Below are 16,828 nucleotides of genomic sequence, written 5' to 3'. Positions count from 1 at the left end.
GCATTTATTATAGCGCCCATCACCGCTGTGGGCTGTTGTCAGCGTGCTGCCTCTTCAGTCCTCTGCTGCCACATCCTATCTCTCTTGCTCTGCACCTGGAGGAGAGAACCTGTGGCCAGGAGCCAGGGCTTTGGGGTTTCGGGAGCATCTGCCAGGCCATGGGAAGCAGACAGACCCAGATCCTTTTCTGAGCCCTGAGCACGTGCTGTGGGTGGTGGTTTGCCTCACTGGGGGGAACCAAAGTCGTGCAGCTGTTCTAGCAACTCCGTGAGCACTGCGCCTCTTGATGTTGTCAGAGACTTACCAGTGGGCAGAGTCGCTGCTGTGTTCCTATGGGCTCAGGAAGTGGATTGCCTGGCACCACTGGGGACCAGCTTCCAGCTCTGAGCATCCTGCTTGCTTTACCAGTCTGCTCTGAGTGTCCGCACCCCCCTGTGGGGAATCCTTGCCCTGCTTACAGACCCAAGGCCAGAAACAGAGAGCTATTTGCCCAAAACTAAACAGCCTGCAGAAATGGCATTGTTGTGTCTCGGCCCCAGCCAGGACCTGTTTCCCGGTCCTGGCCTGTCAGTGGAAGGCTGACGCTGCTCTGCTCCCCGCCCCAGGCTCCAGGACCTCACCCTCTATAACCCCGAGAGGACCATCACTGTGAAGGGCGCCATTGAGAACTGCTGCAGGGCCGAGCAGGAGATCATGAAGAAAGTTCGGGAAGCCTATGAGAATGACGTGGCTGCCATGAGTGTGAGTGTTGGGTGCCTCTGCTTGCCCTTCTGTGAGCCTGAGCCATGGCAGAAGTGGGTCGCCAGTGAGGTGGGCGTTCACAGGCTGGGGGGGCCTTGGAGCTTTTTTTTTTTTTTTTTTTTTTTTTTAAAGCAGGCAGTTTGTTGAAATGTGGGCATTACATTTTTTTTTTTTTTTTTTTTCTGCTTTGGTTCTTCGTTGCTGTGCGCGGCTTTCTCTAGTTGTGGTGAGCAGGGGTTACTCTTCGTTGTGGTGCACGGGCTTCTCACTGCGGTGGCTTCTCTTGTTGCAGAGCACGGGCTCTAGGCCCACGGGCTTCAGTAGTTGTGGCACGCGGGCTCAGTAGTTGTGGCTCGTGGGCTGTAGAGCGCAGACTCAGTAGTTGTGGCACACGGGCTTAGTTGCTCCACGGCATGTGGGATCTTCCCGGACCAGGGCTCAAACCCGTGTCCCCTGCATTGGCAGGCAGACTCTTAACCACTGAGCCACCAGGGAAGCCCGGCATTACATTTTTTAAAAAAATTTTTATTTATTTATTTTTGGCTGTGTTGGGTCTTCGTTTCTGTGCGAGGGCTTTCTCTAGTTGCGGCAAGTGGGGGCCACTCTTCATCGCGGTGCGCGGGCCTCTCACTGTCGCAGCCTCTCCCGTTGCGGAACACAGGCTCCAGACACGCAGGCTCAGTAGCTGTGGCTCACGGGCCCAGTTGCTCTGCGGCATGTGGGATCCTCCCAGACCAGGGCTCGAACCCGCGTCGCCTGCATTGGCAGGCAGATTCTCAACCACTGCGCCACCAGGGAAGCCCCAGCCTTGGAGCTTTTACTTTGCTTTTGGACCTCGATTCATCAGAATCCTTTTTAAATTAAATTAATAGGGATTCTTCATTTGATTCCTGGGGTGCAAATGGGAGTCCAGTCTTGGGCTTTGAGGTCTGTGATCCTCCTGTAAAGTTTGTGTTTATGTGCACTTTAGTGGGGAGAGGGTCCATAATTTTCATCTGGTTTTTAAAGGGGAGTGAGGATGTGGGGCACGTGACCAAAAAGGTGAGTCCTAAAAGTCAGAGATCTGTCTCCTCTTCCTTGTCATCGGCTGAGTCCGAGGTATGTCTCTGTCAGAGCAGAGTAAACCACTAGAGAGGAAGGACGTCTGAGGGTCTAACGCTGGGCCTTCTCCTCAGGGCTGCCGGTTCTTAGTCCAGCGAGAGCCCTCGGTGTACATGTGAGTGTGTGTAAAAACCAGAAGGGCAGGCAGGTTTGGGGCAAAAGCACGTCATTCTGCTGTTTAGGCCCACTCACCCTCTTGTTCAGCCAGGGCCACGTACAAGGGCCACCAGGTCCTGTCAGAATGAGCCGACCTCTTTCTCTTGACCTTCCTTCCCCAGCTGCAGTCTCATCTCATCCCCGGCCTGAACTTGGCTGCCGTAGGCCTTTTTCCAGCCTCCTCCAGTGCAGTCCCACCACCTCCCAGCAGCGTCACCGGAGCTGCTCCCTACAGCTCCTTTATGGTAGGTGCAGGGTCTTGTTACAGGGGACCCCTGGGCCATGTGGCCGCAGGGTCCAACTCTTTGTGGCAGCCTGACGCTTGGGGATTTGAGGGGAGAGGGAAGGGCTCCCAGCCACTGGCGCCAGCCCTCCAGGGCATCAGCCCTGTGCACGGCAGCCTCAGATGCTGGCAGCACTCTTCCTCTTTGTCTTGCCCGGCTTCTTCCATTTGTCCCTGCTACAAAGAGCTACAGAGCATGTAGCCCAGGGTGGCCGCTGGGTGCCTGCACCCCTTCCTCCTCCCGAGGATGCAGGGCAGGGCCACGGAGGGCTGCCGGGCTGTGTCCCTTGACCTGCGTTAATAACATGTCCTGTCTTGGCAGCAGGCTCCAGAGCAGGAGATGGTGCAGGTGTTCATTCCTGCCCAGGCAGTGGGCGCCATCATCGGCAAGAAGGGGCAGCACATCAAACAGCTCTCCCGTTTCGCCAGTGCCTCCATCAAGGTGACCTGCTCTGTCTCCTTCCAGTTCCCGGGGTGGGAGAGTGCTCTGCTCCCATCACCCTCTACTTTTGTTCTCAGGCACCCCATCTGCCTAGTGTCAGGCAGATGCTTTGCTTTTGACCTCGCTTGGTCCTCCGTGGGATGCCTTCCAGGCTCCTGGGCTTTCAGGCTAAGGGAGGAGGTGGTATTGTAGCACAGAAGAGAACTTCAGTTCAGGCAAGACTGACCGGGTTCAAATCGCAGCTTCTGAGCTATAGGACCTGAGCCTTCGATTCCTCATCAGTACAGTAGGGATGATAATACTCTGAAGTAATGCAGCCAAAGCCCCTGGCTCAGTGCCTGGTGCACAGTGGTTGCTCAGTAAATGTTAGCTGTCTTTCCACCTTCCCTGGCCATGGAGACCCTGTCACAGTTAACAAATGTTTTGTTAAATTTTGCAAGTCTCAAGCCATTGGTTTCAGTGGTCTGAAAGGTTTTGGTCAAATGCAGTATATGTTCTCTGAAGAAGAGCTCCGGGAGATTCTCTGGGAGGTCACTGCCCTCCCCCCACTGGTCATCTGTGCCCCTCCCTCTTGGCAGGACTCTACTGAAACCTGCTGGGGAGTGGGGGAGATGGGGTGTGGGCAGGGTGCCCCTACTTAGAGAATGTCAAGAAACGAACGCACCCATGCCCTCATAAGAGTTTTGGTGCAGGCGCAATAGCCTTGGGGTTCGGGGTCTTTGTTCTTCACTCCCCTGGCCGTCCGAAGTGGGGAGTGGAAGCAGGGTGGTGGTAGGGGTCTGGAGGAGGTGGAGATAGAGGGCACCTCTTTGACCGGTGTTTGCTTTGCAGATCGCTCCTCCTGAAACTCCGGACTCCAAAGTTCGTATGGTCATCATCACTGGACCCCCAGAGGCCCAATTCAAGGTTCTCATCTTTATTGTTTTTCCAAGTAGGACCCAGAGGAATCGAGTTTGGATGGGAGTGCAAATCTGTATCACGTTTTTAAGCTTCCCTGCAAAATACAGGGCTGCAAGGCTGCTTTCAAATTGACATCAAATGGGAATTCTCTTGCTTTCCCTCTTTGCTTCCTGAGAGTAAACAGGCACATGGGAAAGAAGGCAGTCTGAGGGCTTCTTCCTTGCCCTCTGCCTTAGTGACCAAGGAAGGCCCTTCTCTCCTTTATGTCCCTATGACATGCCGAGGTTCTCGAACCTTTGGGCAGACAGCCAAAGAGCTGATAGCTTATTCTGACCTAGGGAGGGATGGACAATGGGGACAGTTCTCTAGACTGTGTGGAGTGACCAAGAGCCTGCCCTCTGAGTGAGTGACTTCCACCAGCTGCCACTCAGGGCCTTGACTTGCCAGCCACAGCTTGTCCAAGCCCATGCAAGCATCCCAGACCCCATGGGTCTGGTTTGTAGCTTAGGTACTATGTTCCTCTGGGGAGTTACGTATTCATACTGGGCAGTTACTCTGCCCAGGCTCCCCAGTGTTACAAGTGAGCAGGAGGAGTGTTGGCAGGTCAGTCCTGTGGACCTTCCGTATCACCTGGCCTAGATGGTGACCCCCCCCCCCCGAGTGGGGGTGGGCCTGTGGGCCAGAGGAGGAAGGGCTGGGGCTTGGGGAGCTTCCCTTTCGTCACACACAGGTGGCCCGCTGATACAACAATGACCTTCTCTTCTCAGGCTCAGGGAAGAATTTATGGAAAACTCAAGGAGGAGAACTTCTTCGGTCCCAAGGAGGAAGTAAAGCTGGAGACCCATATCCGGGTGCCAGCGTCGGCAGCTGGCCGGGTCATTGGCAAAGGTGGCAAAACGGTGAGCCATGAGGGTCAGGTTGAAAGCTCTGGACATTAGTCCCCAAACCCGACAGCTCTTCCCTGGCCCCCAGCTCCTCCACCCGGCCCAGCCTGGGTACTCGCAATTTGCCTGTTTACTTGATTCCACTTCCCAAGCCCAGCTCCTGACTCCTCCAGTTTCTACCTGCTAGTGACCAAGCTCTTGACCCTCCAGTCCCACCCATGTTTGACATGGACAGCACCCTGAGCTCCTCTCTGACCGGTCCTCCCTGCCCCTGCCCCCAGGTGAATGAGCTGCAAAATTTGACAGCAGCGGAGGTGGTGGTGCCAAGAGACCAGACCCCTGATGAGAACGACCAGGTCATCGTCAAGATCATCGGGCATTTCTATGCCAGCCAGGTACATATGTCACTCCCCCATCACGGGAGGGCGGCAGGGCTCCAGAAGCATGACCTCGACAAGTCCCATGCACTCTGCCTGCCTCTGGGCTGGGTCATTCCTTCCTTCCAGGTGTAAGGGCATGAGGTGTAGATGTTTTGTCCCTTCTTAAGGCTGTGGGGACAGTGATTTGACCGTTTTCATAGGTAGTCTGTATTATGTAATAACTGTGGTGTAGCATATGTTATATGTTAATAGTCTTCCCTGTCGTCTAACCTTAGTCCTTCTCTTTTGCACTGGATGAGAAGAGAAATGGGTCTCATCCACCACCCAGCCCTGTTCATGGAATAACGTCCTGGGTTGCCCGTTTGCAGAGCAGTTCCTTCACCTTTCCCAGAACCACTGCTCCATCCTTGCTTCCAGTTCTTCCACCCTCCTGTTCTCTTCCTGGAACTCACATCCATCCCGGCACTGCTTCCAGTAAGCCAGTCAGCAGTGCCCAGCATTGGGACTGACCCCAGGGTCTAGAAAGGAGGGCAGGTATCAGGTTCAAATTATAGGATGATTGGAAGCTAGTGGGGTTTTCCTAAAACCCCCTAGTGTTGGAGCTAGAAGGGATATGGAGAGTATTGGATACAGTCCCTTCCACTCACAGAGGATAAGCATGTCACATCAGGCTTGTGGCCCACCTGAGGCTGCTCACGCAATCAAGGGCAAAACAGGAACCCAGACCCCAGCATAGTGTGACAACTTTCTCCGACAGCCCTTTGGGAGCCGTTAATAGCCACAGAAATATTTAAGATTTATGGGTTCTGCTGCTACACCGAGCATTATTCTATGTGGTCTCTATTAACTCATGTAATCCTCATAACAACCTCACTGTACAAATGAGGAATGTGAGATTTAAATGATATATCCAGGGATGCAGAGAGCCAGGGTGTATTAAATACCAAAGTGGGGACATTTTTCATTGGTTAAAATGAGAACTCAGTGAAAAACTATGTAAAACATCAAGCACAGGGGTGACAGTGTAGGAATTAATATATAAATATTGACTCCACATTCTTTCCCCAACCTAGACCAACTTTCTCTTTAACCAAGAAATCAAGCACTCAATTTATGGAAAGGAGACATTCTGGTAAATTTCTGTCAAGAGAATCACATTCTACAGTTGATTTCCCTTATAAAACTTTGTTCATAGGGAAGACACTTTTAAGAACGAAAGAGTAAAGATACCAGTCCTCTGGTGTTTTGTCCACTTTCACAGTGGAGCTTATTTCACTACCTTTTGGTTATCCCAATGCATCCCCTTTCCTGGGATATTTACATGCATAGTGGAGTTGTGATTGGTGACGAGGTCTCCTGATTTTTGACCTTCTGACAACACATGCGCCTGGAAGCTCTGGGAGTTCCCCCTTGAGTTCAGTAACGTGTGTCAACTTGGTCATGTTTTAAATACTGATGAATGAATTTATACTACTGTTTATCCTCCCTTCCTCTGTATGAATCCAGTGGGTGCTCAGGGTCTGCTGGGAGGCGAAGAAACTTATGGTCACTCTAATCCTCAGTCTTCTCTTACCTTTCGTACAAGCCCAACACGGCCTGTTGTTGCCGCTGGTGTCCAGACCCCGATGGCTTCTCTCCAAGGCTGTATCTCCTCGCCTTCGGAGAGCCTCACTCTCACTTGTTCTGTCTGCAGATGGCTCAGCGGAAGATACGAGACATCTTGGCGCAAGTCAAACAGCTGCACCAAAAGGGACAGAGTAACCAGGCCCAGGCCCGGAGGAAGTGACCAGCCCCTTCCCATCATGTCGGCTCAAGGACAACAGGCCGAAATCGAGAGCACGTTCTCCCCAGCAGGCCTGAGAATGAGCGGGAATCAGGGACACTTGGGCCGGGATGTAGATCAGGTTTGCCCACTTGCTTGAGGAAGTCGTTCCAGTGAGGAACCCTGATCTCTCAGCCCTAAACACCCAACCAATTGGCCCAACACTGCCCACCCCTGAGGGTGTCACCATGGAAATTCTAGCTCAGGGTGCTTTTAAACGTGGATTGTTTAAGTTCTCCAGGTCCCACCTAGAGGGTGGGTCAGACCCCAGTGGGAAGAGAAATAAAATTTCCTTCAGGTTTTTAAAACATGCAGAGGGGTGTTTTAATCAACCTCAAAGGATGGTTTACTTCTTGACCCTAAGATCCTTCCAACCTTCTTCTACTTGGTTTATTGATTAAAATACCTCTATTCTTGTGCCCTGACATAGCCTTTTCGTATATTCACACTGGTTATGTTACCTTTCTGCTACTGGCAAAAGTGAGAACCAATCCATTGCTTTGCTTACGTTATTGACTCGAAGGGAGAAGACACATTGGCATCTGTAGATTAATTCCAGTCCCTTCCTAACCAACCAGTAGGAACAGCAAGGAATAAAGAATGGGGGAGAAATGGGGAGAAAGGTGATTGAACTATACAGTAATCCACGTTTAAAAGGAGTGCCCTTGTGGCTGATTGATTCCAGATCACCACCTTGAAAAATTGGCACACTTCAAATTTCCCGCTCTGTTGGGGCTTCCCCACTAGGATTCCCGCCCCGTTCATGTCCCTCTAACCATGTAAGTCCCACGTCATGTCCAGGTGCACATGGGTGGTACTGACTGCTCAGCGGGATAGGGGCTGACCACTGTACTGTCCCTGATTCCTATCATTCTCAGGCAGATTTTATATTTTTTTAAAGTCTATTTTAATGATTGGATACGAGCACTGGGAAGGGGACACTAACGCCCCTTGATAAAGTCTCAGTTCCATGGAGGACTTGAGTGGCCCCAAAGGCTGCCACTGTGCCCTCACGCCAGCCCACGTGCTCCCATAAGGGCTGGTTCCCAGAAGCAGGGGTTGCGGGGCACTCCCCCCCACGGCACTGTTCCCTTGGTGGTGGTGGGACGTGGAACCCGACCCTGAGCTCCTGATAAAGCTGAAGTCCATCATTTGGCATCTTTTATGACTGTTCAGTAAATTGGAGAGAAAATTTGCTTCTGTTTTCATCCTAGAGGCATATTGAACTGATGGCTTCTGCCTCCACGAGTCGTTGGCATGATGTAATGTGTGCCTAAAGAAACAAAATTCAAAATACCAGCAACATTATGCACAAAGGGGTAAACAAGCTTAATTTATTAATTTTCCAGGCTCAGCAAGATCCCGTTTTCAGTTCAGCCCTTGTGGAAGACATTAGCCATCAGTTAAATGAGGTTAGGCCTCCCCTCCTAATGTACTGATTGTCAGTGCATGTTAGCCAGGTGGTGCACTTTAGCTACCTTGGACAATGCTATCAAGTGTGCTGGGAAGGGAGGAAGGCCTCCCGCATGTGGAAGAGCCCATGCTCTGGACTCCCCTCCTTCCGACATTGCAACAACGACAGTAACAACCAGACCACCTTGACATGTGGGCGGAGTCAGTCAGGTAATGCTGTGCGCGAAGTAAACTACCTCAAGGTATGAAGTTACCTCAGCAATTACTTTCCTTTTTGTTCCCCCCACCTCTTTTTTTTAATCTTTTTTTCTTTGCGGCTTGCTGATATTTTATATAAAAAAGAAAAGCAAAGCAAAAGAGAAGCTGATAGTCTTGAATATTTTATTTTTTTAATGAAAAGAAAAAAACGAGAAAGTTATGTTTCATAATTTCTTACAACATGAGCCAGTGTAACCCTTTAGGAACTCTCTATGGAGAACAGGCCCTGTGGGAAAGGCAGCTGGAGCTGCCCCTTGGACGGAGGCTGGGCCGAGTGGGAAGGCCCACGTGTGAGAGAGCCCAGGGCCAGGCTCTGATCTCTAAGCCACCAGCCTCTCCCAGGAAAATCCTGCCTGATGAGATTAACAAGCCCAGCAGAGCTGTGGCCCCAAGGGCGAAACAACAGCCTCCAACAGCCGGCCTGTGGTCTCCCCTACCCCCTTTGGTTAAAGGGCACCCCAGTCGGTTTTTCCCACCAGTGGTGCTGTTGAGATATTTAAAAATATTGCCTCCGTTTTATCGAGGAGAGAAATAATAACTAAAAAGATACCCTTTAAAAAATCTATACTTCTCTGTCTAAAAATATGGGAGCCAAGATTCCATTAGTGGAAGAGACAAAGCCATCCTCTCACCCTCAGAGAGGTCCACCTGGTTTGTCGTTGCAGTGCTTTTCACTTTTTGTTCTTATTTCATTTCAATCCCGTCTTGCTATTCTTGGTCTTTATCAGTAGACCAAGGGGCAAACAGATAACTGCCCCCTCTGTCTCCCCGTCTTCTTTCAATTGATCTGATGGACTCTTAACTGTGGACCCAAACTTAACCAAATTCTTGATTTAGGGTGGTGGGGAGGGGATTCGGGAATGTGACTGGGGACAGGTTCCTGCCTCATTTGTGTCTTGTCACTTTCTCCCCATGACATTCCTTTATAGCCCCCAGAACTGTCTACCCCAAAGAGGAGGAAGCAGGAAAGCATTTAGGGATGATATCAGGCCAGTATAATTAAGCTTCCCACCTGTCCAAACCACAAAAAAGGGTCTCCCAACTTCTCTTTCTGGCTCTATATGCTTTATTCCAAAATGAAGCAGATAACGTTCAGACATCGGCCATTTAGTGATGTAAGGTGAATTTCCAGCAGCAAGCATGCTTTGATATCCGGTTCAAACTACCATCAGAATAAAATCCCCACAGTACCTGAAATGTGATTGTTGCAGTGTTCAGTTTCCTTGGGATCCTGCTCCCTTCACACCTTAAGCCCACTTCCTTTCCCTTTGGCTGATTCAGCTCCCAGAAGAGACCAGGAGTGTGGCAAGGGACTGTCAAACTTGACTTGGATTAGGCACGGCTGATACTCGCCCAGCAGGAAAATTGTGGAAGTTAACGCTACCAGAAAGCAAAGGAATATGGTTTGGTGGTTAAGGTTTAGCAGGATAAAAGGCCTGTCTTTGTGGGTCTGCTTTTGACCTATAGACGAGGGCTTTGGGCACCTCATGCCCCCCTGCACATCACCTCCATTTCCCCATCCTTGGTGAGATAACAACCTGAAACGCACTTGGGAGGTTTGGTTGATTTGAGAAAAACGACTTTTAAAAAACAGCTTCTGTGCTCTGATATGTGTGTGAGCTACATATATATTTTAAAGAAAGGACCATCACTTTGGGATATATTGTTTAATTCTGTGGAACACGTAAAAAACCAAAATGGTTTGATTCCCTGACTTTGAAGCTGCATCTGACAGTGACACCCAATGGCTTGAATCCCCTCGAGGGTCCGCTTGCCTTTTGCAGTTTGGGTTGTGGACGTGGCTCTTAGGAGGGGTCTGGGAAGGAGAGAGCTGTTTTTAGGGACAGGGAGTTTCATCACCTTCTCTTTCCTCCCCTTCTCCTGGTCCTTCTCAGTCTTTTTCCCTTTACCCTGAGCTCTCCACTTCTGGGGGCGGTTGGGGGCTGTTAAGTTATGCCTCGCGATTGGCAGAAAAGACCCTGTGTAAAACCCAGAGAACACTGGAGGGGAACACTCCGGTTGGTTCTGTGTGTCCGTTTTCCTCTGTGCCAAAGACAGACAGACAGAGGCTGAGAGACGCCATTTCTGAATCAAAGCAATAGCCATCTTTTGACACAGACCTGGGCTGTCTGAGAGGGGGAGGGCTCCCGGAAACAGCGTGGGCTTAAAGACCCGTCCCTTCCCTTCTGAGGCTCCTGGGGGATTGGGGGCAGTACGTGCCAAGGGGCGGGGAGCTGAGAAGGGGGTCCGATGGCTCCTGGTTGCACTTTGGAGGAGGAGGGGAAGTTTGGGGCTCCTCTGAGTGGGGCTGTGCTCTGTCCCCTGACCCCACTGCAGAGGCAGCACTGCGAGTTCTCTTCAGGCCTGGCAGACTGGCAACGAGGAGGGGCCTCAGTTAGCTCTCAAGGGTGCCTTCCCCTCCTCCCACCCCAGACATACCCTCTGCCAAACTGGGAACAGCAGTACTACATAACTACCTCACAGAGCCCCAGAGGGACTGCCCGAGCTTCTGCCTCAGTCCACGCTTCCCTCCTCCTCCTCGCTCAGGGGTGGGGAGTCCCCTTTCCCCCTGAAGCGTTGGTGGCGAGATCCTAGTGGCTTTGACGTTCAAACCTATTTGTTGAAAACTGGTAGGAGGAAAACAGCACAGCCTGCCACCGTAACTGCAGGAAGATAGAAGAATCCTCAATGCCAGGGGACATAAAGCCATTTCCTTTCCAAACTCTTGGTGATTTAGATGCAGGACTTTTCTCTTGTATTCAGACTTAGAGCAACACCAGCTAAAAACTTCAGTTTCTTTCCTTTGGATACATAAGGCTTCTCTATCGGGGTACAGGACAGGGAGGAGGCCTCATGACCGAAGGTGGATTCGGAGGGTGAGGGCCAGAGCCCCAACCCTGACCCTCGGCCCTGTGCAGCTCCTTGGGGGCGCAGCCTGATGGCACCATTACTGGTGCCTTAGTCTGGTTGAATCTGGATGGACAAGACAAAAGAAAGAATTTTTTTTCTGAAATGAAATAGCAGGAAGCTCCTCGGGGCATGTGTTTTGAGTAACCACAGGTGATGGATGCTAGGAGTATAAATGGATTAACTACCTCAATCCTCACAGTGAGATTAGAACCAAGGGCTGGGACTGGTGAGGAAGGGTTTGGATCCCAGTCAGTAGGAGTGAGCTGAGGCTTGTGCCACAAAAGGTTTGTCCTTGAGGAACAGGCATGCCTGCTAGATACTCATCGGTTGGGTTGGGAGGACTGGCCATTAGGCCCCCCTTTCTGCCTTCCTTGCCCCGGGGTCCTATGCTTCACCTTTTTCCCCTTCAGCCTGTCCCTCCCTCACCTGCTGTATCTTATTGGACCAGAGGGTGAGGAGAGGACTTGCCTCCTCTTTTCCTGCAGAGGGGGCTCCCTGGAGGTGAGATGTGGGGCTCAGCCTGGAACCCGCTACTCAGCCCCAAAGCCAGGAAGCCTGGGGAAGCCGGAGCTAAGACCTCTTCAACAGGGTTTCTTTAGATGTTCCACCTCCTCTGTACCCCTTCCCAGTCTTCACGGGGACGGTTGGCTCTAGAAGAAGAGGTGGAGCAGGATCCCTTACCCTGAGAGTCCGAGGGCCTGGTCCTCTGGTCACTCAGGAGTCTTTGTAGTCGGGGAGTTCCACTGGGCGATCCCAGCCCCTCCCCACCCTCTAATGGACCTCCTCATAGAAGCCCCATTTCACTTTTGTTTTATCTACCTCTTAGCAAGACAATAGAGATAAATTAGGTAGTGGCAACTCCACTTGCTTAGATTAGGGGGGGAAAAAGATTTCTTTTTCCAAAGGAAAAAAAAAAATATTACCTTAAAAATACTTTCCAAAAAATTAAAAAAAAAAAAAAACCAAAAAAAAAAAATTTTAAGAGGGAGACATTTTCCAGTGACTGCTGGATTGTTTTAATTCCCCAAACTTTTCTCTTTTTTTCCCCCGCAAATAAGTTTCACTCTTTGGCGATTTTCTCCACTTGTTTAAGATGATGTGCTCTTCTAACAGGTTCAGCTTTCACAATCTGCCCCCTGGCTTGCCCCACCCCAGACCCCATTCCTGCCAGTGAGTTCCTACCTGTGCTCTCCCTGTTGCTTCTCAGCCAGGTGACTTCACTCACCCCCACCAAGAACAAAGGCTTTGTGTATATTGGGGTGGTGAAGTCTGGTCTCGCCATTTCAACCTTTGGGGGTTGGGGGAGCACTTGTAACACTTCCATGTAAAATTTCTATAACCTACTGCGGTGTAAAGGTGTTCAAGATGAATTTCAGCCGATAATGAGTTAGCAGGAGGAATAAAAGTCCTCTGCCACCGTTTGAGGTCTCCCCTTTCTCCAGCATCTTGATCCTGGTCCCAGAAACCAGAATAAAAGAGCCCCCTCCCCGGAGGCAAAGTGAATTGGTGTCTGGTCCTGAGACATCACTCACGTGGGAGAGTGAAAAATGTATTTTTATAAATGCAAAACATGGGTGGGGGCTGGAGGGGGGACTCATGCCTGTGATTGTGTAACCGTATCCTGTAACTGCGGCCACTTTGAAAATTGTACTTGGCTGGGAATCTGCCGGCCCGTCACCACCCGGTTTTGATTGTACCCTTCCTTCCACCCTTTAATCTGCTCTGTGCTTGGTCTGGGGAGGTGGGGCGGCTGGCTCAGACTTTTGGAGTTTGTTCTTTTGCTGGATGAGCGCTCCGGTTTTCTTTCCTGTGAAGGTTGTTTCAGCTACAAATCACTTCATTCCGCTGTTTCAATTTCAAAATAAAAGGAAACATATTGAAAGCTGTGAATTGTGTCTATGTCTCAGGGAGGGTTTTGGGGATCTGGTAGCTGAGATGCTCAGACTTCTGGGGGTCGAGCCCTGGTCTCCAGGGACCAGAGCCACTCAAATGCAAAGTAGGCGTTTTTGTTATATTTACAGGATAGCAAGAGAGGAGTGGCTTTTAAATGGCCTTGCTCCTAATTTACTTTGCATATTGGAATAAGGCCTCCACCGTTAAAGAAGATGTTGGATAACGTCTGCACAGGAGTTGCAGTTGCTTTTCCTGACACCTGCCCTAAGAAAAACGGTGCCGATGGCTTTTTTGGGGGGTTTCCTGGAAGGGAGCTTGGTCATCATCTACTGTGACCCTGCACTCCCTTATTTTTTTTTCCTTTTCTGAAGCCGAGATTGGTTGAGGGACAGCCTTGTGTGACACAACTTGGACCCGAACTTGGCTCTCCTGATTCTCGGTCCAGCCTTTTTCACTCTATCACCCATCCTTAAAAGATGACATGATGGTACTGGGCAACGCCATGCTTCAAAGAAACATTCCAGGTTATCTTTTGAGTGAATAGATGTGGCTACCCCCAGAAGTCTGGTGTAGAAGGAGCACACTAAGAACTGTCCCTCCCACTTAGGTTTTTTTTTTTTTTTTTTTTTTTTTTTATTTATTTTTGGCTGTGTTGGGTCTTCGTTTCTGTGCGAGGGCTTTCTGTAGTTGCGGCAAGCGGGGGCCACTCTTCATCGCGGTGCGCGGGCCTCTCACTGTCGCGGCCTCTCCCGTTGCGGAGCACAGGCTCCAGACGCGCAGGCTCAGTAGTTGTGGCTCACGGGCTTAGTTGCTCCGCGGCATGTGGGATCTTCCCAGACCAGGGCTCGAACCCGTGTCCCCTGCATTGTCAGGCAGATTCTTAACCACTGCGCCACCAAGGAAGCCCCCCCACTTAGGTTTTTTAGCAGCCCTGGATATTGAGCAGATCAGTGAAAACTTGACTTCCACAGGGGACAGTGAGGGATATTTGCTAAGTATGGTGATACCATACTTAACCCTGTTCCTATGCAGAATGACTGGATGGGATAAGGTCATTGGGCTAGATTTAGTGTTGCTGTTATAGTGCCTTCCCAAATAATTGGATAAATGTTGGGACATGATTTTCAAGTCTTAGTGGAAGCTTTATATAAGAGATTAGTATTTATTGGTTCCCTGACTTTTTTTAGGAATAATTAAGATGGAAAAAAAAAGCAGCTTAGGGAATTCCCTGGTGGTCCAGTGCTTTCACTGCCGGTGCCCAGGTTCAATCCCTGGTTGGGGAACTAAGATCCTGCAAGCCACTTGAGGTGCAGCCAAAAAAAAAAAGAAAGAAAACAGGAATAATTAAGGTGGTTAAACATGGGAACGAAACCCTGTGGATACTTTCCTAATGGTGGCCAGTGTTTGTTGAGATAAATATTGTGCTTGTTACACATTTAAGGCATTAAGGACTTTACGTGACGGATTATTTATTTAACCCTCACAACAATTCTAAAGTGAATGTTATTCCCATTTTATAGATGAAGCAACTGAAGTTCAGAGTGGTTGTTACTAAAGTCACACAGACATTTGATTCTAGAAACTACCTTTCACAACAAGGCTAACCAGCATCTCTGCGAGAGAAATCGTCATTGGTGCATGTGAGACAAGATGAAAGGTTTACTGGAAAACCTTTTTCTTCTTTTCACCGTGCATGTAAGTAATAAACTGGAAATCTCTTTGTATCTTTGCTGGTCAAATCCGTTAGACCTTGACCTTGGCCCTGCCTTGTCACGTGTATATGAGTTTGACAAATTTGGTGCCCAGTGTGGAGCTCATAAAGTTAAAATGCCCTTAAAAGAAGACTGGAGGCTGCGTGGGCCAGGCTAGGGAATAATATACTTGCCCCCGGACCTGGTAACTCAGTGGTTGGCAAGAGGGCAGGGGTCCTATCTCTTCAGGGGCTGTGTGCTTTGTGGGTCGCATTAGGGGACAGGACTTCCAGGGATCTGATAGCTAATGCCACTTGGTAAATGTTGGAGGTCAAGTGGCTAGAGGTAGGATTGGTGCTTTCAGGTGTTAAAAGTGAGTTTGAGGCTGAATTAATGACCACCTAAAACCCAAAGTAAGTGCAAAGCTGCTTATTGGTGCAAGTTGCTGCCTCAGCTTTCAGCTACTGCAGTGCCTGTGTTAAAACTCCTTGGTCTCTGTTTCTGTGAAAAAGCACCTAATAGAGTTTGGGCAAAAAACTTGCAGTGAAGAGAGGAAAAAAAACGGTTAAAGTAACTTTGCAAGCCAAGGGTCCAGCCCATTCATTGTATGAACTATTGTATAAACGTGCAATTGGTATTGAAATGTGTCACCTGTTTGAATTGTGACTGTGCATGATGTATTAGAAAATTCCGGCAGCCCCTGCGAGCAGCGGCGGGACCTGCGGCCACGCTGACGCTTCGCAGCGCGGCCCCGGGGCCCGGAGCGGCCGGAGCAGACCCCATCCTGACCCCGGCCCGGCTCCCGCTCCGGGCTCAGCCGGCGGGCGGGCGAGCGCGGCGCGGCCCGGGCCGGGGGGATGTCTCGGCGGACACGCGGGTGAGAGGAGCCGGGAGGCTAAGGGCCCCTCCCCCCTCCCCGACCTCCCCCCCACCCCGACCTCTGCCCCCACCCTCGCCGTGGCCCTTCTGGGCCGGGCGGGGGTGGGGTCCTCAGGAAACGCAGTGTCCTGTGTCGCCCGACGCGGGGAGACGCGGGGGGGTGCGCGCGAAGCCGGGGGGCTCTCGGGGGCCCCTCGCTCGGCTCCCTGGGCCTTGGAACTGGGGCGGGCGGGTCTCCTGGGACCCGGGCCAAGCCCTGCATGATGTCATTTTGTCTCCCGCCTAATTGCGGGGTGGGGGTGGGACGGCAGCGGTGTCAGCTAGAAGGGGCTTTACCGGGGAGGGAGGCGACCCCTGGAGAAGGAAAGTGATTTTCCAAGTCACGGCGAGCTGGCGGCCAAAGCCTGGGAGGCTCTTGTCGTTCAAGCCTTTTGGGGTTCAGATTTGCCGGTGGGCATTTCTTAACATTTGGGGAAACACAGAACCCCAAGCTCCCTCCCCCGACCTAGGAAGGATGCAGGGGCGGGGGGGGGGTGACTTTTTGGTCCCCCACCACCTGGGTTGCGGACCCCAGCTCGTTTTCGTTTCGGAGACCTGTCTTCCTATTCCACATGAGGGGTTTGGGGGCAGCTGAGGTTGAAGGCGAGGGGAAGAGAGACTGATGTGTATCGAGACCGCTCTGTGCCAGCAGCCCCTGGGGTGGAGGCAGGAACTGCGGTCTCCATCTTACTTAACTCACCAGAGAATGAGTAGCAGAGTCAAGCCAGGAACCAGGTCTGTGGGCTCCAGGTCCCTGTCTTAGACCTGTGCACCCGGTGCCTGAGCTCTGGCCTTTTCAACCAGTCTGGGAGTCACGGAGGACAATGGGATTCTGCCCTGTTGCCTCCCTGGATTCATGCAGCCCAGATAACTTCAAACCCCACTTCAGATGGTGTTTGCCTTCTCAGGCCCAGCGTATAGACCTGAGAAGCAATCGTTGCTGGCTTTCCCTAGAATTCCTTTCAGCAAGGAAGCATCTGATCCCTGGGCAGTGGTCAGGCTCAGGGTGTGTCTTCCTCAGGCCATAATTTCTCAG

The 16,828-nt window shown here is 51.1% G+C and overlaps 1 protein-coding gene across 3 annotated transcripts in view; it reads left to right on the top strand.

Annotated features, from left to right (window-relative positions):
* The window catches only part of IGF2BP1 (insulin like growth factor 2 mRNA binding protein 1), a 39,393-nt gene extending 32,374 nt beyond the window's left edge, over nucleotides 1-7,019 (top strand). The window contains exons 9-15 of one of the 3 annotated variants that reach the window (XM_036837249.1): nucleotides 606-741; nucleotides 2,121-2,243; nucleotides 2,604-2,723; nucleotides 3,555-3,629; nucleotides 4,391-4,522; nucleotides 4,789-4,902; nucleotides 6,581-7,019. In XM_036837249.1, coding sequence (XP_036693144.1) covers nucleotides 606-741; nucleotides 2,121-2,243; nucleotides 2,604-2,723; nucleotides 3,555-3,629; nucleotides 4,391-4,522; nucleotides 4,789-4,902; nucleotides 6,581-6,673 — 793 coding nt within the window. In that variant the 3' untranslated portion in view covers nucleotides 6,674-7,019. The remainder of the gene's footprint in view (nucleotides 1-605; nucleotides 742-2,120; nucleotides 2,244-2,603; nucleotides 2,724-3,554; nucleotides 3,630-4,390; nucleotides 4,523-4,788; nucleotides 4,903-6,580) is intronic. The other 2 variants (XM_036837251.1, XM_036837250.1) reach the window with 2 other exon arrangements.
* Nucleotides 7,020-16,828: the final 9,809 nt, after the last annotated feature.

This window comes from Balaenoptera musculus, chromosome 20 (assembly GCF_009873245.2).
Source record: "Balaenoptera musculus isolate JJ_BM4_2016_0621 chromosome 20, mBalMus1.pri.v3, whole genome shotgun sequence".
NCBI classification, from domain to species: domain Eukaryota; kingdom Metazoa; phylum Chordata; class Mammalia; order Artiodactyla; family Balaenopteridae; genus Balaenoptera; species Balaenoptera musculus.
Note: the sequence above shows the minus strand (reverse complement) of the source record. Positions and strands in the feature narration are given on the sequence as shown.